Source organism: Pristis pectinata, chromosome 14 (genome assembly GCF_009764475.1).
Source record: "Pristis pectinata isolate sPriPec2 chromosome 14, sPriPec2.1.pri, whole genome shotgun sequence".
Taxonomy (NCBI): Eukaryota; Metazoa; Chordata; class Chondrichthyes; order Rhinopristiformes; family Pristidae; genus Pristis; species Pristis pectinata.
In genome coordinates, this window is record NC_067418.1 from 18,471,262 (window position 1) to 18,494,274 (window position 23,013).

A 23,013-nucleotide genomic window follows, 5' to 3' on the forward strand; every position below is an offset into this window, starting at 1 on the left:
TATAAAATGAAGATTAAGCCATTTCAGTTTAAGGGTAAGGGATGCAGCAGGACTCAACTCTGATAAAGTGCTTAAAATGCTACTGTTTTGTAACCAGTACTGTTCTGTCAGGCTGCCAAGTGCAAGACATTAGAGCAATACCTTGATCTAGGCTCCAGAAGCTCTTACGTTTTGTCCAAGTGAGAAGCAACGAGGATGTCTGCATCACTTGCACCATGACGACACTAACGACTGGCCGCTGCCTTATCTATTCTGTTATCTCCATCAGCCTGGCCCCAAAACAATGGCACCAACAGATCAATGTCGAACAACTCAAAGACTCCTCAAGAAAAAAAAGCATTTCTCAGACAGTGCCTAGCAAACAACCTAACCACAAGGAACTACAGAATGCCCACAGTCTTGACCGCCCTGATAATTAGCAATCATGAAGAAACACTTGGCTTCTGTCAGAAAATACCAAGGCTCTTTTGATGACAAATGACTCAGATCAGGAGCCAATTAACTTCAAAAACACATTTGCATTGGTAAGTCCACCATGTTCCACGAGGAAAGAAACAGCTCTGAAGGCACCTGAAGACTGAAGTCCAATAGAAAACCTGTTACCTAAAGAATGGATGCAGAGCAGAAACAGTGAGGAAGATTTGACAACCACATCATGTGCAGATTCTTCAGAAATGCCAAGATTGCTATTGCCCAAATACCCACTGCCTCAGCTCTGATAGCCAAGAATGGATGACAGCTCATCAAGAGCAGAAGTGCAGTGAGTACCCACCGTAACCATCTTCAAAAAAGGAGGCTGGACTGATTGCCAGCAATTATAGTGGGGTCCCTCTGCTGTCTGTCATGGGAAAATTTGCAAGAGTCCTCTCATCACTTCCTTCCAGTGGTTGAAGAGTTGCTCCATGAATTGCAATGTGGGATCTAAATAATGGAATGACGAATGACATTCTCCCAACTTTTATCGATGCACCATAGAAAGCATCCTATTTGGATGCATCACAACTTGGTATGGCAACTGCTCTGCTTGGGACCGCAAGAGACTGCAGAGAGCTGTGGACAGCTCAGCGCATCATGGAGACCAGCCTCCCCTCCATGGACACTGTCTATACTTCTAACTCCCTTGGTAAAGCAGCCAGCATAATCAAAGACCCCACCCATTCTCTTTTCTCCCCTCTCCCATCAGGCAGAAGATACAAAAGCCTGAAAAAAAAAGCATGTACCATCAGGCTCAAGGACAGCTTCTATCCCACTGTTACAAGACTATTGAACAGTTCCTGGTACAAAAAGATGGACTCTACTTCAACCTACCTCGTTATGACCTTGTACCTTGTCGTCTACCTGCACGGACCTTATTCTCTACCTGCGCTGCACTCTCTGTAGCTGTGAAACTTTACTCTGCATTCTGTATTGTTTTACCTTGTACTACCTCAATGCACTGTGCAATTAATTGATCTGTATGAATGGTATGCAAGACAAGTTTTTCACTGTACCCAGTACAAGTGACAAAACTAAACCAACTCAATGAATGTAATCTTCACTGTGCAGCAACTCCAAGGGAAATACTTGAGGGAAGAATCAACCACACTGCATGGCTGTTTTACAAAAGCCTACAACTCGAAGAGGAACTGTGGAATATTCTTTTCAAATTTGGTTGCCCATAGAAATTCATCTCCTCCCTACATCTACTACATGATGGCATGCAAGCCGTGATTTTAACCAGCATGGCCACAACAGCCTTAATCTCAGTGACGTTAAGCACGATTGTTTCATTGACATAACACCTCTGAGTTGTCTTGTTTCAGTACACCATCTCACCTCCAACAAGCTTACACTGCTAACCTGGAGGACAAAGTTGAAACTGTTCAGCCTATATCAACTTAACTGCTGTCAGAAGAAAAATTGCTATAATCACAGGACTAGCCCCATTTGAAAGAAGAGCTACAATGCTTCATAATGGAACCAGAGAGAGACTGTGGGAGATGTTGAAGGTGGTACGCAAAACCTTACTGAAGGATTTTACTGTATATTTTCTCATTCTCTCAAATCCTAGTAATTTCTGCACACTCCATTAATCCTGACGCAATTCCTTGGCAATTGAGTATATTCTCCATTGTCCCACTTTTCCTTCAAAGAAATGGCTGAGCCAGCACATACCAGATCCTCCAGAGAACCTGCAGGAAGCTGCTCACCTGGCACTTTGCCTTGACCCCATGGTTTGGTTTATACTGGCCAGTTAAATCTGTCCACAGGGATATCAGTAAATAAAGAATGAAGGACAGGAGGGATCATTCAAGGAAGGAGGAGGCCCCTCGTCAAAGATTGAAAGCATTTTCTCCGGCAGCTGCAAGCAAGCAGGCTCACATCACCTGGTAAAAATATTACTCTAGCTCAGTGGATCCAACTACTTCCTCAGCATGGCAGCAATGTAGGAGGAATCAACATCCTACTGCCCTTGAATTAGCTACATTTCCATAGCTACGCAACGCGAATGCTTGCTATCAAACATTCTCTCATCAACTCCTCACTAAACCTATGAAATTGATCACCAATGCTGTCTCACTGATCTGCTACCAGACATCCTCCCTAACAACCAGCAACGATCATGGTTGACCTCCCCCAACAACTCCCCATCTCCCTCCCAATACTTTTGCCCTCCCCAATCTGCTAGCTGTGACTCTCCATCCTATCTTGCACCAGTCGTACCCAACCCGTGACATCTGACCCTCACGGGATCTGCAGTAACCAAGTGAGAAATCACTCATGCCTGCCACACATATCCAGCCTTCACAATCCGAGGTCCAGTGACTGGCACCTAAAACTATGGCAAGTCTTGTGGGGTACTAAATTTTGCAGGAATGGGTCCTCAAATACTAATGTGTTGGCCCTTCATTTACAGGCACCTTTGCTTTTAGCAGCACTAAGCATTTATGGAGAGAGCATGCACATAATCCATTTTTTTTTATGTGTTATGGCATTTCTTGAACAGCGGCAATCCCAATATGGATAGTAGTCCTTATATGGATGGCACCTCCAAATAACCATTTGCATTGAAGAAATCTTTCAGGTCTATTCTTAGCTTAATGTTTACATTTTAACCAATGAAGTCAATAGTAGTTCCGAATAAGATAATGTCTGGATTTCAGAACTAACAATGTGTTTCCTCACCTTTTAGCAATGTAGTAGTGTAAATAACTGGTAGTCATTTTGTGATCACAATAATTATTTAGACTTCTGCATAACTCTTAAGACTTTGTTTGCATTTCTACACCATTTTTTTGATAGGAAATGAATGATTAAAAAGGCAAGATGCATCCTAACTGCTCAGAACTCAAATTTCCGGAATATTTTTGGTTCAGTACATTTTTTCCTGAGCTGAATAAGGCAGATTGTCATCACCAATTAACTGGACTCTGACAACTTCCACTTGTTTCTCAATCACACTTTATTTACTTGTGCACAAGGAGAACAGTGCAGCCCATCACCAAACTATTCTAAAGTTTCAAAGAGTTATCTTTTTTTAAGCAGATATTCACCAATTAAAATTTTTGGGGACCTTAGAATCCCTCATTTGCATGCATAAAATACCAATCACATTCCATTTATATAGGTGTTAATGACCAATAATACCTTTGAGTTAAAGTAATTGTCCAATAGTTACTGTGTGCCCTGCAATCCTTCATTTGCATCCTATCTTGTCTTGGTATGCCTGGTGACCTCAGCTCTCATGCTGTACAAAGAGGAGCTATGCTCTCAAGGACCTTGATCATCATGGGTGACCGCAGATTGTCTGCAAACCATGTCTGCCAGCACACTACCTTAACCCTTATTGGAAATGGAGAAGCAGCAAGATCCCTTGGGAGTATCTGCCAAAGCTGCTGTTGGGCTTGCTGTATCATCTTGTAATGAAATAGAGTGGATGGAAGCACATCATACAATGTATTGTTCATCATTTGCACCCTCAGCATATTTGAAGTTATTTCACTTCCAGTGTTTTATCTTCTGTTGACACTGATCATTTACAGCTCCATCAGCTCACAGAATCATACACCAGAAACAGGCTCTTTCAGACCATTTCCTCCATGCCGATTGTGATACGCCTCTCACTTGTGACCGAGTTCCCTGCCATGGTGAGAAGACCAACTACCCATGCCTCTCAATTTTAAACCTAAGGTCACCCCTCAGCCTCCAATATTCCAGTGAGAATGAACCCAGCCTATCCAATCTCTTTATAACTACAGCACTCTATCTTGGGCAACATTCTGGTGAATTTCTTTTGCACTCTATCACTACCACATTCTTGTAGTGTGGTGACCAGAAATATGCACAGTACTATAAATGCAGTCTAACTAATGTTTCGTACAGTTGCAATAATGTCCCAGCTCTTGTACTAAACGTCCCGACCTATGAAGGCAAGCACACCAAATGCCTTCTTCACTACACTATCCACCAGTGTCATCACTTTCAGTGAGCTATGGACTAGCACCACAAAGTCTTTCTATATATCAACTCCAAGGTCACTGTTTATATGTCCTACCAGAATTTGACCTCCCAAAATGAATTACCTCACACTTGTCTGAATTAAATTCTATCTACTACCATCCCGTCCAACTTTCCAGCTGATCTATGTCCCACTGTATCCTTAGACAACCTTCTTTGTTATCTACAAATCTACCAATTGTCATGTCGCCTGCAAACTCACCAACATTCTCATTCAAATAATCTATATCTTTTATGGACAATCAAAAGTCCCAGCACCTGTCCCAGTGATACACCACTTCTGTTACAGACTTCCAGTCAAAGAAACACCTATTCACTAGCACCCTCTGCCTCCTGTCACCAAACCAATTTTGGATCCAGTTTGACCTGGACTAGCCTACCACGTGGGATCTTGTCAAAAGCCTTACTGAAATCCATGTTATTCACATCTACCGTGCGGTCTTCATCAATTTTCTTAGTTACCTCCTCAAAAAACTCATTTGTGAGGCATGATCTCTCCTGCACAAAACTATGCTGACTCCTAATCAATCCCTGCCTTTCCAAGTGAACATAAATTTCTGTCTCTCAGAATCTTCTCCAACTTCCCTACCAATGATGTACAACTTACCACCCTGTAGTTTCCAGGTTTATCCCTTCTTTTTTGAATAAGGACATTGGTTATTCTGCAGGATGCTAGCCACTGGCAAGGTGCCAGAAAAGATGCAAAAATCTCCCTCAGAGCCCCAGCAATCTCACCTGCCATAAGTGCTTCCACAACAATGATCATTAGATCTACAGCATGAATGTGCATTTGACAGTTCCCATATGAAGAAACAATGACAAATAAACAATAAGATAATTCAGAGAACAAAACAATAAGGGTCAGTTTCAAGATGGAAACTCTCTCTCAAGACAAGACAGAATGTTAGATCATTTTCCAATTAGATACAACCACATTACCATTTAAGCACGACAATTCATGATACAACAATCCATTTGATAAGAATTACATCCATTGACTTGATCATGCATTCCCCTCCTACCACCAGCTGGAATACACTGTTTGCAAGCTGCACCCTGACTAGGGAGAGATTGGATTTTTCCCTGGAGTGAAGGATGCTGAGGGGTAACCTGATAGAAGTATACAAAGACTATAAAAGGCATAGATAGGGCAAATAGTCAAAATCTCTTTCTCATGGCAGGCATAACAAAAACAAAGGGACATCAGGGCTATGGTGAGAGGAAGGGGATGAGGGGCAAGTTTATTTTTTTTTAAAAAAAACAGAGTGGTTGATATCTGGAATACATTGCCAGAGGAGGTGATGGAATCAGTTACAATTACTACACTTAGGAGACATTTAGATGTGACATGGTTACTAAGTTTCCCTATGACACTAAATGGTTAGTAAGTTTGCAGATGACACTAAAATAGATTTTTTTTTGTCATTGACAGTGAAGATGGCTATCAGGATTTACAGAGGGATCTTGATCACCTGGGTAAGTGGGTCAAGGAATAGCAAATGGAGTTTAATTCAGATACTGAAGTGTTGCATTTTGGGAAGACAAATGAGGGTACGGCTTTCACAGTGAATGGCGGGGCACTAGGGAGTATTGTAGAACAGAGGGACCTAGGAGTACAAGTACATGGTTCCCTGAAAGGGGTGTCGCAAGTAGACAGGGTGATGAAGACGACTTGACACACTGGCCTTCATCAGTCATGGCATTGAATATAGAAGTTGGGATGTCATGTTACAGTTGTACAAGATGTTGGTGAGACTGCATTTGGAGTAATGTTCAGTTTTGGGCACCCTGCTACAGGAAAGATACTATTAAGCTGGAAAGTGCTGAGGAGATTTATTAGAATGTTGTCAGGACTCAAGGGACTGAGTTATGGAAAAGGATTGAGCAGGTTGGGACTTTTTTTTTTAAAATTGGAGCATAAAATGAGGGGTGATCTTTGTGGTGTATATAATTATGAGGTGCATAGATAGGGTGAATACACACACACACACACACAGTCTTTTCCCCAGGGTTGGGGAATCAAGAACTAGAGGGCACAGGTTTAAGGTGAGAGGGGGATAATGTATAGGAACCTGAAGGACCAAAATTTTCACCCCAGAGTGGTCAGTATATCGAATGAGCTTCCAGAGGAAGTGGTCGAAGCAGATACATTAACAACATTTAGTAGGTACTTGGACAGGTACATGGCTAGGAAAGCTTTAGAGGGATATGGGCCAAAGGTGAGGAAATGAGACCAGCTGAGACAGGAATCTTGATTGGCATGGACTTGTTGGGCCAAAGGGCCTGTTTCTGTGCTGTATGTCTCTGGACACACACTTAAGCAAGGTATAGTAGGGAGAGATCCTAATGCAGCAAATGGCATGAGTGTAGATGAGCAAAAAGGTTGGCACAGATGTGGTTGGGCTGAAGGGCCCCATTTCTGTGCTGTAATGATTCTATTAGTAAAAAGAAAGCACAGGCCCCATCACACATACAGAAGTAGTTTCCAAACCTGCAATCTCCATTACCTACAAGGACAAGATGCAATAAGTGCATAGAAATACCAGTTCCTCCATGTAACACATTCCTTGACTTGGATACACATCATTGTTGAAAACACTATTGAGAAAGTTAAATCAACCAATGAGAACTCCTTCAGCACAGAGGTCATAACAAAACACACCAGGATTTTCTTATTTTAAAATTTCAGTTTGGGTGGAACATCAGAATGATTTTGTCTTGCAGCATTTTTACCCTCCCTCCTTTGATAAACAAATTTTGCATCTATTATATTCTATACTTTTACTTTTCTTCTGAAGACAACAACATCATTTCAGTGGCCAATATATGCCAATCAAACCAACCACTTTTTGAAGACTGATTATGAGAAAAAAAAAATGAGATGCAGGAAACAAAACATAAGTAGGGAATAAAACAAAGAAATCTGAACATTCAATGAGAGACTGTGAAAGATACCACTACATTCAGTGACAAAGGATAAAATCAAATAATTAAAGCATGCCCTATTTCTTCTGTATTCTGAAATATCAGTGGCAAACTTAACCCCTGAAAATGTACATATTTGCTTGGGATGAAGTCAGGGAGTTAAATGTAAAAAAACACAAACTTAAGCCATCTGAAAGCCACCTAGTTTCCCTTTGGACATAGGTAGCATACGAGAGTGGGTTCCTCTTCCAGTGAGGCTGCATTCATTTTTAAACATGGTCTGACCAGGTTTCCTGATCTTCAGATTACCTGGCTACTTAAGACAGACCAGGATCAATGGATGCCTTCTACTCATGTCCCAAATTTCCCAGTCTATCCTATTAACCTCTCAGACTACTTGCAACTCCACAGTAAAAATCTGACAATGATCCAGACATCCTTATATGCAATTTAATTAAACAGTCACTGAGGTTTAGATTACTTAGTCATGCATGTTCAGTTGTCAGGACATCTGGGTCAATTCAGTGATTGTTCTGGAAAGTTTTTGTCCATATATTTGTTACCAAAAACCTTTTATTCCCCCAGAATTATTCAAAAACATATCAGATACAACTGTACATTATTAATCTTAATAATGAGATTGCAAAAGTGGTTTGAAATTCAAATATGAAATGGAAAATGAAATATTGATGTATGGCTTTAAATGATTTTTTAAAATCATGCTACAAATAGTTCTCTGAATACTCATCTTCATTTTAGAACATTTTTGCATTTAATTGCAATGCTTTCAGTGTTCCATTCATATATCCCTATGTGGATTACTGTGGGCTGCCTCTACTCTCTCTGGAAATTGTACTACTTAACTGTTAAGCTACAATTAGACTCACTGTGAAAACCAGGGTGCCATATTCCCATCATCGCTTCTGTCTTTCAGCTCCTCCATTTCTCCTTGTGTTTTGTCTTCTATTCACCATCTTTCCATAACCACCAACACCACCCCTGTCCCCAGCCACCACAACATAAAGCCTTTTATAGACATTTTTTACGGCATCATTTGACTGTGTGTTAATGCAAAAGGACCTGAGAAACTAATGTGGTCACATGTGCAATTGATGGTAATAACATCTATTATTTTCGATCAGTTCTGCAAGGTCTTTTCTTCGATGTACAAATCAGAAGAAAGGAGAATGTGGTTTAGTTACTGGTGAAACTATGTGGGGCAATCTGCCAATTTGTTTGCTATCTATTCTAGATTTGCTTCTTCACTTAAATTTCAAAGACTCCACCACAAAAAGAGGTGGGAGACAGATGATCTAGGAGGCAGTGGGGTGCATTGTCATCATGGATCATAGAACTGAAGAAAGCCATTTCATCTAAATCTACCCTCATTTATTCTAATCATGGCTGATTGGTGAATTACATATCTTTGCCTAGTATCCTTTAAAGCACTTGCTAACAAAAATCTCAGTTTCAGATTTAAAATTAAACACTTTACCTAATATTATTTGCCATTTGTTAGAGTTCCAAAGTTTGACCATTCTTTCCACATTTTGGTGTTTTCTAACTTCACTTTTGGAAGGCCTGGCTTTTAATTTTTGAACCATGTCCCCAGTAATCCTAAATTTCCCACTCTTTATCATCCTTACCATGGATTCATTATTATTATGGCAAAAGGAGATAGCCATTCAGCCTATCAAGCCCATCCTCCTTTGCTCCATGGAGAACTGCAGTTTATACAAGAATTTTCTGGTTTTAGCTCATATGCCACTCCAACACCTCATCCCCTTCCATCATTTAATCCTACTTGTACATTATTCTATTTATTTTGCACTGGAGACAATTTGGTGAAGGTTCACTGGATTAATTGCTGGGGCAAAGAGGTCGAACAAGGTTGGGTTGAATAGGTTGGGACTATGCTCACTGGAGTTTAGAAGTCAGAAACACATGATTCCAAGGGAACCTAATGAAACAGATGTCGAGAGAATCCTCTCATGGAGGATCTAGAATTAGGAAGTATATTTTCAGATTAAGGATTGCCCATTTAACGCTAAGATAAGATTCAGCATTCATCGGTCACTTGCCTCGCCTCAGCCCATTTAACATCAGCCTTTGCCAGAACCCACTGAGCTGTGTAGTGATGTTCACCATTGTCATTGTTGCAGGAATGCCAACCGTTTCCCAGTACAGCAGTATAGGGAGTTTATATACCTGTGCATTTTTGGACTCTAGACAAGAGCGCTATAACAAATTAGCATCCTGTGTGGTACCAATATATCTACATTTGTTTTATCAACAGAAACTGGTGTCAGTAACCATAACCCTAAAACTATCAGATTGGTGAACCACCATCTTTTTAATACAATGTCCTGGTCTGGTCTATGTGTGACTTCAGACTCACCATCGTGACTGTATCTTAACTTCTCCACAGGTAAGAGGCAATTGGGGATGGACAATCAATGTCAGCGTCACCAATAACATCCACATCCCATTGGCAAAAAAAAATGGAAATAATATGGATAGCATTCATAAAAGGGCACAAAAAAACACACACAATGTTGGATATGGTTATTCAATACACTTCATTAACAAGATGTTAACAATGGTAGTCCATGGTTTGATTAAAAATATTACACAATATAGTGATACATCACCACTGTTTCATGTAAAACTAGAATAATTGTTTGTCCTTGCCTCCAACCTTTATCCCCATGAGGTGCCATAGCACTACTTTCCTGTTATAATACTTATAGATGTATTTGCCAAAACACGTTTGCCAAATATAAAAAAATGCTACATCAGAAGCCAACTCCATGCTATTAATAGTTATAGACCTATTACTTGCAAAAAAATAAGCTATTGGTGTAGTGGTACAGGACTTACTATATCGTTCTTAGGCACCTCTGCAGGTGCAATGGGTAAAGATTTATGTAATAATGTTCTTACCTCTCAAGAAATATTGATTTTGTTTCTCTTCTCTTGTTGATTGGTGAAAACATCTCATTTTCAACCAATTTGAATCAAATTTCACTGATGTGCTGGTCAGGCCATACCACTGAAATCTAGAGCAAGATGGTGATGATTTCAAAAATGGAGTCTGTAACCAAGATCAGCAGCTTCTGTGTTATATTTAGAACCATACTAGTAACATCAATTATTTGAAATATTCCAAGTGTAAAACTGACAGTTTTTTGGAGAGGTACAAACACCCATCTTTAATGCGTGTGACAAATGTGTATACATGCACCAATAACCTCACATTTTACTACATCTTTTACTGATTATTGACAGGGTTCTGTGCAACTAGTTCCATCCACCCTACCTTATGCAAGCTTGAGCTTTTTAGTGGAATTAAAAAATTAAGTTGTGGCTTGATCCATTGCTGCAAGATGTGGGCTCTGCTATTTCACACACAAGGGGCAAATTCACAATTGCAGCTGGATACAGGACATGAATGGACATAAATGGTCAGTCTACAAAAGCAAACAGTGAAAAATCAAAAGAATGAACCACTGTAGATTATTTTCAACTATCAACTGGTGAGCTTGCATAGAGTTTTGTTGGGAGAGTCTTAGGAGCAAGAAACAAATTGTGTTATATGAAGAAAGGATGTGTGAAAACAGATTTAATTGAAGATAATCAAGTAAAAAAATTGGAGAGCAAATATGTGAATGAATACAGTAATGAAGCAAATGTTAATAGCACCAGAGATAGAGATTCAAAATTGACTTAGGAATGATGGGTTTACCAGCATGACTGGCAATTAGGTGAGAGTCTATGAGCAAAAACTGGCCTTAGTTAGAAACATATCTGTCTCCCAACTGATAATGCAATAGTTATTTCAGTTTATCAAAAACACAAATGAACTCAGGAGAATTAAGTGGCAATGTTGGAGACTTGTGGGTGCTGAAAATAGTTAATTCTAATTAATAAAATAAATTGGGAAAACTCATAACTGCACAGGACATTTTTAAAAAAAGTTTACGTTTTTTATTAGCTAAGTACATATGAACATGCTGAAGCTGCATAGATATAGAGAGAGCAGGATTGCTATTATTGCAAAGTAAAAACCCTAATTTCACTGTATTTTACTACTTTATTCATCTTTAATTGTGCACAATGAAAGCACTGAAAATGAGAATCTATAAAGTAATGCACGATTTGGAAATGAAGAGTTTCAAATTGTTAGAAAACAAAAATGGAAAGCAGAGAACAGTTTTCCCATCAACATGTGTGGTCAGAAACTGCAGCAGATGCCCAGATAAAAATGTATTTGTTCCTACTTCATTAGAAATATTCAGTACTACAACAAAACAACTATTTTTGGTAAAAAAAAATTGCAAAACATTTTTCTGCAATTTTATACATAATGTTTGCTATAACATTATCTCAACAAGTTATCAATACTTTATCCTGGATTAATCTCCCTTTCCTTTGGAAAAGAAAATTTCAAATCATAGCACTGTATCATATCCACCTGCATAATGCATTTTCTTCAGTAAAACTAGCAAGAGTTAGAGGCGTCTGAAGCCATTGTGGCAGAGTACAACTTGCGATGAAAATTGATAAGTTTAAGTACAATTGCACCTTTCATCTTTTACATCCAACTGAGTAATAAATGGCTTGTGTCCCAAGCTGCTTTGGAACAAAGTAACTTCAAAAGATTACGTAACAAGGCAATTATTGTTTCAGTTACTGTCATAAAGAACTTCAAACATGTAAAAGCAATTTAGTTTCTTTGCTGCCTTCAAATTTGGGTATGATTTTAATTTCTTTGGGCATTTGTAAGATTGTGAAAGATGTAGTGCAGGAAAAAGAAATAATATGGTCCACTTAAAATTATAGTTCACTTGATTCTAGTTTCTGGGAAAGTTTTGAGTAAACCAGGGCTTAAGAAGGTAACCAAAAAATATTGCTACTGCCATCGTGGATAACCAGACAAGTAATAGTGGAAAAGTGTGGCTGTAATTTTCTGTTCAGTAATTTATCTTCAAAAATTAGGATCTTAAATACTTGAGTCATATACTTAAATTAGTTTGCACAGAAATGAAAGGCCCATGTGTTTCTCAGGCCACTTAAGTATAGTACAAAAGTGCAATCCCTTGTAGCTATCTCATTGTAATAGTCAAGTCTCAAAAAAGGGGTCTGATGTTCAAAAACTGGACACAAATAACATTATTTCTCTAGCTGCCAGTGTTCAGGGATGGGGTTTATTCTTGCTCAATTATGGCTAATTAATACTTATTTTAAAAAGAAGCATGTGTGATTGTGAAGGGTTTCTGCATTTATTTTTGAGATAGCCAATACTTGCATACATTCATCCACTTAAAAGAAAAATAACAGATATAGATACAGAAATTCTAGAGTTCAAAAAGTTAAATTTCTACTGCACCTTTTAGGCACTGTGCTGAAAGTACTGAAGAACAGTCACTCTCAGGACAACATGATCCAACCAATGCTCCAAAAAGGAGTGTTGAACAGGGAATCCAACGCAAAAAATTGCTTGAGGTTGCAATTATGACTCAAACAGATCAAATTTCCAAATCAGGAAAAAAAACAACTAAATTTCTTACAGCTATATTATCTCACTTTTCTTATTTAGCAATGTTGTTCTGTAATTACCTACAATGTTTTGGTCACTAGCTGGAAGTGTGGTGATTTTGTTGAGAAAAGTAGAATTGACTTCACTATTAAAATTAAACTCAAGTTATCTGCACCCAGTCCCAATACAACTGCTCAACTAAATAAATCATTATCAAATAAGTGAAAAATAATTATAGAGGGGAAGGTCAGGTGGGGAAGATTACCAGGGGTTGTAAACATTCTTGTATTTGTAATTGTGCCAGCACATCACTATCAGTTTACAGAATTGGCAGAAGTATGGAATTCAAATTCTAATCAATGTTCCTGACTGCAACTTCATTCTGTTTAGAAATAAACATGAAATATACACAATGAAATCCTTCTGTATTACCATTGGAACTTATTTTGTGGTTGTATCGCATGAATGCTTACAATTATCATACTTTTTAAAATGCAAAGACTTAACTTAATACCTTGTTTTAGGTAGGATAAAACTAACTAAGAACCACCAGATTATACATTTGGCATTCCTTATTCAAAATGCTTTCAAGCCAATTTCCTCCTAAACAATACATAATCTTAACATTTCTTTCATATATTAACAAATTCACAGCAAAAAAAAAGGGACAGGTATAACTTAATCTTTCACTAAATATCTCTAAACTAATTTATAGATTAATGGTTTAATTATGCAGCAATATTGACACTGAATTAAGAATTCTTTAAACTAATACCTTTGAGTCAGTCAAGATGATTTTGTCTGGAGAAACATTTACATCCAAATCTTTGATGGCAAGCTTTCTTGCTTTAGCTGAAGCAGGAAGCACTGGGACATTGGCAGTTATCCCTTAAACCATGCATAAGGATATGGGCTTTGGCTTCCATCCTCCCAGTGGACAACGAACCATCGCTGTTCATCAGAGGTCTCTACTTTTTGGATAGGTGAAACTGGCACACTTATTTTAAAAGTTGAAGGATTGTGCAGCCTGCAGCTTTGATAAGAGCATCTTGTACAGGATGATGCAGACTGTTCTGTTGCAGTTTAGTAATTTTTGCATTCCTTTTCGATATATTTTGTTATTGAGAAAATATTTTGCAGCTGAACGCCACATTTTGCAATTTCGCACACACCAAGAGCAGTCTTTGAATTTTCACTCTATTGAACCAAGATTTTCACAGTCCACTCCAAATTCAGTAGTTTCTGTAAATCCAAACACAACAAAGTTCATTGCTATCAATTCAATTTAATTTAGCCACAGTTTGGACATAAACTACTCAATTACCATCCAGTCAGATAAAATATTCTCCATTTGTGACAAATTAATCTAACTGAATACAAAGATGCCTTTAGAGAAATAATTATAAACAGCAATATTATTGGTTATTATTAACTTGCCATAACAAATCTATACCAATGAGAAATTTCTGGGGGTCACCAACAACATTAACTCTGCAGCTACCTCCTCCCATTGGTGCCCATTTCCAGCTCTGCAGAAATGACTGGACCAATGAATTTTCAGAATGTCTCTCTAGTCTCCATCTCTTCCACTTAACAGAGAAGCAATGGGACCACAATACATAGAGATCAGAACAACCATCAGCAAAGGCTCTCAGACATATTTATCATGAGAAATTGAAGGCAAATCTCTTTCTCAGACATTGTGATTTGAAAAGACACCTACATTTTGTTGAAATATATTGCTTTTTCCCATAACATTCCTATTCTCAGAAGATTGTACTGTGGCTTAACTTACTTTAAAAACTGAAGTGGATATTGAACTCAATTAACTCAGCATTCAACTCAGCAATGTCAGTTATCAACCGTAGACCTGTATTTTAATGAGTGACTTGAAACAAATTTGCACCAAAACATCTGGGAGTTGGGCCAGCTGATGATCTACAAACTAAAATTTTCACCATTTTATATAGACAAACACTTCAGGATCTCTTCCACAAGCCCTGCAATAAGCAAAACAGTATCAATGGGATTAGTACAAATCCCATTCACAGGTAACAATCGCAGGGAAGCCTGAATATTGAGGGATGGAGGGTTAGATAAAGAGAAAAGGGAAGGATATGCCAGGTATGGAGGAAATAAGACAGGGTAGGCAGATCAAAAGTATAGGGAGGAACTCTAAAAAGGAAAATAGGAAGGCAAAGAGGAGTCACAAAATAACACAAGCAGTCAGGATTAAGGCAAATTCAAATGTGTTAAGTATACTAGGGGGCAAAAGAATAACCAGGAAAAGAATAGAGCCCATATGGACAACAGGGGCAATATATGCATTGAGCTAGAAGGTGCAGGCGAGATCATAAATTAATACTTTCGTTGGTATTCACAAAGGAAATGGACTTTATAGGTGGAAGATTTAGCAAAGGGAAAAGTGAAATTCTCGTGCAAGTCTCCAGAAATAAATTTTTGCTTTAAAAGGTGCTAAATTACCAGGGCCAGATGAAATTTATCCCAGGTTGCTATAGGAAGAGATTGCTGGGACTCTGACTGAGATTTCTAAATCTTCACTAGCCACAACTGAGGTACCAGATGACTGGAAGACGGCAAAATGTGCTCCCCTTTTCAAGAAAAGCAGTAGGGAAAAGCCAAGTAATTATAGACCTGTGAGCCTAACATCAGCAGTAGGGAAGTTATTAGAAAAAAAAAATTCTGAGGGACAGGATTAATGATCACTTGGAACGGTAGGGACTAATCAGAGGAACCCAGCAAGGCTTTGTCAAGGAAAGATCCTGTCAGATCAATCTGAATGAATGAGGTAACAAAGTGTATTGCTGAGAGCAGTAGTAGATGTGGTTTACATGGACTTCATCAAGGCCTTCAAGCAAGGGAAAACTGGTCCAAAAAGTTAGGATCTGTGGGATCCAGTACAAGTTGGCATATTGGATCCAAAATTTGCTTAACAATAGGAGACAGAGGGTGATAGAAGAAGGATGTTTTTGTGATTAGATGCCTGTGACTAGTGGTGTTCCACAGGGATCAGTGCCAGGACCATTGCTGATTGTAATATACATGAGTGGTTTGATGCAAATGTAGGAGGCATGATCAGTGATTTTGCAGATGACAAAGATTGATGGAACTGTTTATAGTGTGAAGGGGAATCTAAGGCTACAGGGTGAAATCAGTGTATTGGTGGAACAGGGTGAGAAATGGCAGATGGAATTTAATCTTGACAAATGTGAGTTGATGCATTTTGGGAGTAAAATGATGCTAGGACATGCACCATGAATGGTAGGTTCCCAAGGGGTACTGAGGAACAAAAGGACCTTGGTGTACAAATCCAAAGATCCTAGGTGACAGTGCAAGTAAATAACATGTTAAAAAGGCATATGAGATGCTGGCCTTCATTAGTCTGGACATTGAATACATGAGATCCGAAGTTATGCTCCAACTTTGTAAAATATTGGTCAGACCTCAGCTGGAGTACTGCATGTAGTTCTGGTCACCACACTACAGGAAAGATGTAATAGTGGTGGAGAAAGTGCAGAGATTCACTAGGATGTTGCCTGGGATGGAGTGTTTCAGTTAAGAAGAGAGACTGGATTTGTTTTTCCTGGAACAGAGGTGGTTGAAGGGGACATAACTGAGGTACACAAAATTATGAGGGCAGACTGCAGGAAACTATTCCCTATATCAGAAGCAGATAAAACTAGAGGACACAGATTTAGAGCAAGGTATATTTTAGTATGGATTTTAGTAAGGAGTTCGATAAGGTTCCTCATGGAAGGCTCATTCAGAAAGTCAGGAGGCATGGGATCTAGGGAAACCGGCTGTGTGGATTCAGAATTGGCTCGCTCATAGAAGAGAGGATGGTGGTAGATGGAGGGTATTTTGCCTGGAGGTCAGTGACCAGTGGTGTTCAGCAAGGATCTGTTCTGGGACCCCTGGTCTTTGTGATTTTTTATCAATTACTTGGCTGAGGATGTGGAAGGGTGGGTGAGCAAGTTTGCTGATGATAAAGGTTGGTGGTGTTGTGGATAGTGTAGAAGGTTGCTGTAGATTACAACAGGATATTAATGCAGACATGGGCTGAGAAGTGGCAGATGGCGTTCAACCCAGAAAAATGTGAAATGATACACTTCAGGAGATCAAATTTGAAGGCAGAATACAAGGTTAATGGCAGGACTCTTAGCAGTGTGGAGGAATAGAGGGATCTTGGGGTCCAAGTCCATAGATCCCTCAAGATTGCCACACAGGTCGATAGGGTTGTTAAGAAAGCCTATGGTGTGTTGGCCTTCATTAGTTGGGGTATTGAGTTCAGGAGCCGCTAGATAATGTTGCAGCTCTATAGAGCTCTGGTTAGACCACACTTGGAGTATTGTGTTTAGTTCTGGTTGCCTCATTATAGGAAGGATGTGGAAGCTTCAGAGACGGTGCAAAGGAGATTTACCAGGATGCTGCTGGATTGGAGAGCATGTCTTATGAGGACAGGTTGAGCAAGCTAGGGCTTTTCTCTTTGCAGAGGGGGATGAGAGTTGACTTGATAGAGGTGTACAAGATAAGAGGCATAGACTGAGTGGATAGTCAGAGACTTTTTCCCAGGGTGACAATGGCTAACACAAGGGGGCATAATTTTAAGGTAATTGGAGGAAGATAAAGGGGATGTCAGGGCCATGTTTTTTTAAAAAATATATATACAGAGAGAGGGTTGGTGCGTGGAACACACTGCCGGCAGAGGTTGTGGGGGAAGATACATTAGGGACACTTAAGAGACTCTTAGATAGCCACATGAATGATAGAGAAATGAAGGGCTATGTGGGAGGGAAGGGTTAGATAGAACTTAGAGCAGGATAAAATGTCAGCACAACATTGTGGGCCAAAGGGTCTGTACTGTGCTGTAATGTTCTACAAGAGATTTAGAGGGGATCCAAGGGGGACCTTTTTCACCAGAGTGTGATGAGTACCTGAAATACACTGCCCAGGAAAGTGGAGGAAGCAGAGTCGCTGACAGCATTTCAGGAATGTCTGGACGACATCCCATCTTCCAGCACTTGAATTGCATAGACATAGAAGGCTATGGACCAAGTGCTGGAAGATGGGATTAATATAGATGGTTGCTCACTTGTTGGCGTAGACACAGTGGGCTGACTGGATTCATTACATGCTGTATGACTTCATGATTCTAACTATAACTCTATTTGGATACTTCTTTCCAAAATATGATACAAGACAATTGACAGAATATTGTCATGCTGTAGTGCAGGATTCTAATAGCAAATTAAAATGCAGCTCTTATAAAGCTGGCTTTTGATGAAGATTGTAGCAGCAACCAGACGATGTTCCTGATTAGTGGGATATTTAATGATTGGCTAACTGAGCTCATTCTCAGGTAATTATACTAAATCAATGGTGGTTGCATATTACTCCTCTACTGTGTTTTACACCACAGAATCTGGCAGAGGCAACCAAGGAAGGGATACAACTACTTCAAGAACAAACAACATGGTCACAGTTTCACTGAGACACACCTCTCTTATTTGAAAATATTGAACAAGGGAGAGGCCTGGGTCTTTTTCACCCTAACTAGTCATGGACCTCCAGCCAGAATAAGTCCCATCGACCACTACCCTGTCTTCTATGGGCAAACTAATTCTGAATTCAAATACATCTAAATCTTCTGGACGAGCCTACCATGAGGGGCCTTGTCAAATGCCTTACTAAAATCCATGTAGACAACATCCACAACTCTACCTTCATCAATCACCTTCCTGGAAAACAATCAAGTTAGTAAGATGCAACTTGCCCTGCACAAAGCTATGCTGACTGTCCCTAATTAGCCCATGGTTTTCCAAATACTCATAAATCCCATCCCCAAGAATCCACTCCAATAGCTTCCCTACCACTGACATGACACTCACTGATCTATAGTTTCCATGATTATCCTCATTTCCCTCCTTGAATAATGGAACAACATTAGCTACTCACCAGTCCTCTGGGACCTCGCCTGCAGCTAGAAGGACAGGATTAATGATCACTTGGAAAGGGGTATATCCCAAGACACCCCAAGGACTCATCCACCTTAATGTTCTTCACTATATCTCAAAATGCCCTAGCATATTAGCATGCTCCACACTGATCTCCCTGTCCTCCACATCCTTCTCCTTGGTAACTACTGATGCAAAGTATTCATTTATGACCTTGCCCACATCCTCCACCTCCAAGCACACATTCCCTCCTTTATCCTTGAGTGGTCCTACCTTCTCCCTAGTTATCCTCTTGCTCGAGATGCATGTATAGAATGCCTTGGGATTCTCCCTAATCCTACTTGCCAAGGAGTTTTCATGGCCCCTCCCAGGTCTCCTAATTACCTTAGAGTTCTTTTAAGACCATCAGACATCGGAGCAGAATTAGGCTGTTCGGCCCTTCTAGTCTGCTCCACCATTTGATCATTGCTGATTTATTATTCCCTCTCAGCCACATTCTCCTGCCTTCTCCCCATAACCTTTGATGTCCTTACTAATCAAGAACCTATCAACCTCCGCTTTAAATATACCCAATGACTTGGCCTGCATGTCTGTGGCAATGAATTCCACAGATGCACGACCCTCTGGCTGAAGAAATTGCTCCTCATTTCTGTTCTAAAGGGACGTCCTTCTATGGCAGGTACAGTAGTGTAGTGGTTAGTGTAACACTATTACAGCTCCAGTGACCCGGGTTCAATTCCAGCCACTGTCTGTAAGGAGTTTGTACGTTCTCTGTGTCTGTGTGGGTTTCCTCCGGATGCTCCGGTTTCTCCCCACATTCCAAAGACGAACATTAGGAAGTTGTGGGCATGCTATGTTGGTACCAGAAGTGTGGCGACACTTGTGGGCTGCCCCCAGAACACTACACAAAAGATGCATTTCACTGTGTTTTTTACGTATATGTGACTAATAAAGATATCTTATTCTGAGGCTGTGCTGTCTGGTCCTCGACTCTCCCACTACTGGAAACATCTGCTCCACATCCACTCTATCCAGGCCTTTCAATATTCGGTAGATTTCAATGAGATTCTCCCCCTCATCCTTCTAAACTCCAGTGAGTACAAGCCCAGAGCCATCAGCACATCTCCTGCTCCACCAGGGGCGCTAACACCCTTGACCACTGCTACACAACCATCAAAGGTGCCTTCCAAGCAACCCTTTGTCCTCACTTTGGGAAATCAGACCACCAACCTCTGCTCCTCCTCCCTGCATACAAACAGAAATTTAAATGGGAGGATCTGGTACAGAGAGTCGTGCAGCGCTGGTCTGAGGAAGCAGATGAGCTCCTATGTGACTGCTTTGAGAGAGTGGACTGGTCCATGTTCAAAGACTCAGCTGCCAGCCTATATGAGTACGCTACCACCATCACAGACTTTATCAGCAAGTGTGTTGATGACTGTGTACCAAAGAGGACAATACAGGTGTTCCCAAACAGGAAACCATGGATGAACCAGGAGATCCACTCCCTACTGAAGTTGAGGATAGCTGCATTCAAATCTGGTGATCCTGATCTGTACAAGAAATCGAGATAGCTTTCCTAAGGTCCTATCAGGGATGCCAAGAGGCAATGCTGACTCAAAATAGAGTCCCAGACCAGCCATCAGTTATAGCAGGGCTTATATGCCATAACAGGCTACAAGACAAAGATGGACTGCATAGTTAACAACAGCGCATCCCTTCCTGATGAGCTTAACACATTCTCTGCATGTTTTGAACAGAAGGGAAGTGGATTGCCACCCACCCTGACAGCCAGCAATGCAACTGAACCCGTGGTCATCGTCTAGAACATAAGATCAGTCTTCCGGAGAGTGAACCAGAGGAAAGCATCTGGCCCGGATGGTGTCCCTGGCCATGTGCTCAGATCTTGTGTTGATTAGCTGGCAGAAGTATTTGCAGACATATTTAATCTCTCTCTGCTTCAATCTCAGGCTCCCATCCATTTTAAGAAGACCACTATCATCCCAGTACCGAAAAAAAGCAAGGTAACATGCCTCAATGACTACCGACCAGTGGCTTCGACATCCGCCATCATGAAGTGCTTTGAGAGGTTGGTCATGGCACGCATCAACTCCAGCCTCCCAGACAATCTCGACCCATTGCAATTCGCCTATCACCAAAACAGGTCTACAGCAGACGCCATCTCTCTGGCCCTGTACTCAGCTCTGGAGCATCTGGACAGTAAAGACACCCATGTTAGACTGTTGCTTATTGTCTACAGCTCTGCCTTCAATACAATAATTCCAAGCAAACTTGTCACCAAACTCCGAGACCTAGGACTCAACACCTCCCTCTGTAACTGGATCCTTGAATTTCTAACCAACAGACCGCAATCAGTGAGGATATGCAGCAATACCTCCGGCACGATTATTCTCAACACTAGTGCCCCACAAGGCTGCGTCCTCAGCCCTCTACTCCACTCCCTACACACTCATGACTGCATGGCCAGATTCTGCTCCAACTCCATCTGTAAGTTTGCAGATGATTGTAGGCTGTATCTGAAACAGCAATGAGTCGAAGTACAGGAAGGAGATAGAGAGCTTAGTGGAATGGTGTCATGACAACAACCTTTCCCTCAATGTCAACAAAACAAAAGAGCTGGTCATTGACTTCAGGAAAAGGGGCGGTGTACATGCACCTGTCTACATCAATGGTGCTGACGTTGTGAGGGTTAAGAGCTTTAAGTTCCTGGGAGTGAACATCACCAACAGCCTGTCCTGGTCAAATCACAGAGATGCCATGGCCAAGAAAGCTCACCAGCGCCTCTACTTCCTCAGGAGGCTAAAGAAATTTAGTTTGTCCCCTTTGACACTCACCAACTTTTATTGATGCACCATAGAAAGCATCCTGTCTGGATGCATCACGGCTTGGTATGGCAACTGCTCTGCCCAGGACCGCAAGAAACTGCAGAGTTGTGGACACAGCCCAGCTCATCACGGACACCAGCCTCCCCTCCTTGGACTCTTGTCTTTACCTCTCACTGCCTTGGTGAAGCAGCCAGCATAGTCAAAGACCCCACCCACCCAGGTCATTCTCTCTTCTCTCCTCTTCCATCAGGTAGAAGATGCAGGAGCCTGAGGGCACGTACCACCAGGTTTAAGGACAGCTTCTACCACACCGTGATAAGACTATTGAACGGTTCCCCTATACAATGAGATGGACTATGATCTCACGATCTACCTCGTTGTGGCCTTGCACCTTATTGCATGGCACTCTATAGCTGTGACACTTTACTCTGTACTGTTATTGTTTTAACCTGTACTACATCAATGCACTCTGTACTAACTCAATGTAACTGCACTGTGTAATGAACTGACCTGTACAATCAGTATGCAAGACAAGTTTTTTCCACTGTACCTCGGTACAAGTGACAATAATAAACCAAAACCAATAAAACCCAGAGTGGATAAAGGGGAAGGAAGATTTTCTATTGGTCTCACTTCATCTCAAGTGAGCAGAAGCATGTCAAAACTGTGCAGGTTGAATTCAAAAGTAAAGCACTTTCAAAAAGTTCTTGCTTCAATAATCTCAGCTCAAATTTTCAGAAATCAGATTCAAAACTTCAACTTTCACTGGTCTAAGCGGAAAAGAACAAGTGGAACTTGTATTTTTTCATTCTGACCTGTATCTTTACACTCCCAGTGTAGGCCCGCAACAGTCGCATTTCTTGCATGGTGCTTGGTTCTTGTTAAAATATGTCACGAGTTCTCTAAACCCTTTGGACTATTTCAATCCCAGTCAATACTAAACTTGTTGAAATACCATACTATTAATACCTTACCTTTGGCAATGTGGTCTGGTAGCCATGACCTTCAGGACTTTGATAACGGGCACTGAACTTCCCCATCTTAGTAAATTCTAATCCCTTGACACTCGTATAGCTCCTTCTAAATAGTATTTGAGGGCAGTATTCATTCTTTAACTGACAAGGAAATTGCTGGTGATGAACCATTCTTGGTAATGATTAGCATAGGGTTTCCTTCCCCATATTTGATCTAATGCCTTGAGACCATATAGTAAAAGGGTCAATATAGAGAACAC

General features: G+C 40.5%; 1 protein-coding gene across 1 annotated transcript in view; it reads right to left on the reverse strand.

Annotated features, from left to right (window-relative positions):
* Positions 1–23,013, reverse strand: part of bbox1 (butyrobetaine (gamma), 2-oxoglutarate dioxygenase (gamma-butyrobetaine hydroxylase) 1) — a 133,373-nt gene that overhangs the window by 108,582 nt on the left and 1,778 nt on the right. The window contains exon 2 of the mRNA XM_052029352.1: positions 10,366–10,481. Coding sequence (XP_051885312.1) covers positions 10,366–10,423 — 58 coding nt within the window. The 5' untranslated portion in view covers positions 10,424–10,481. The remainder of the gene's footprint in view (positions 1–10,365; positions 10,482–23,013) is intronic.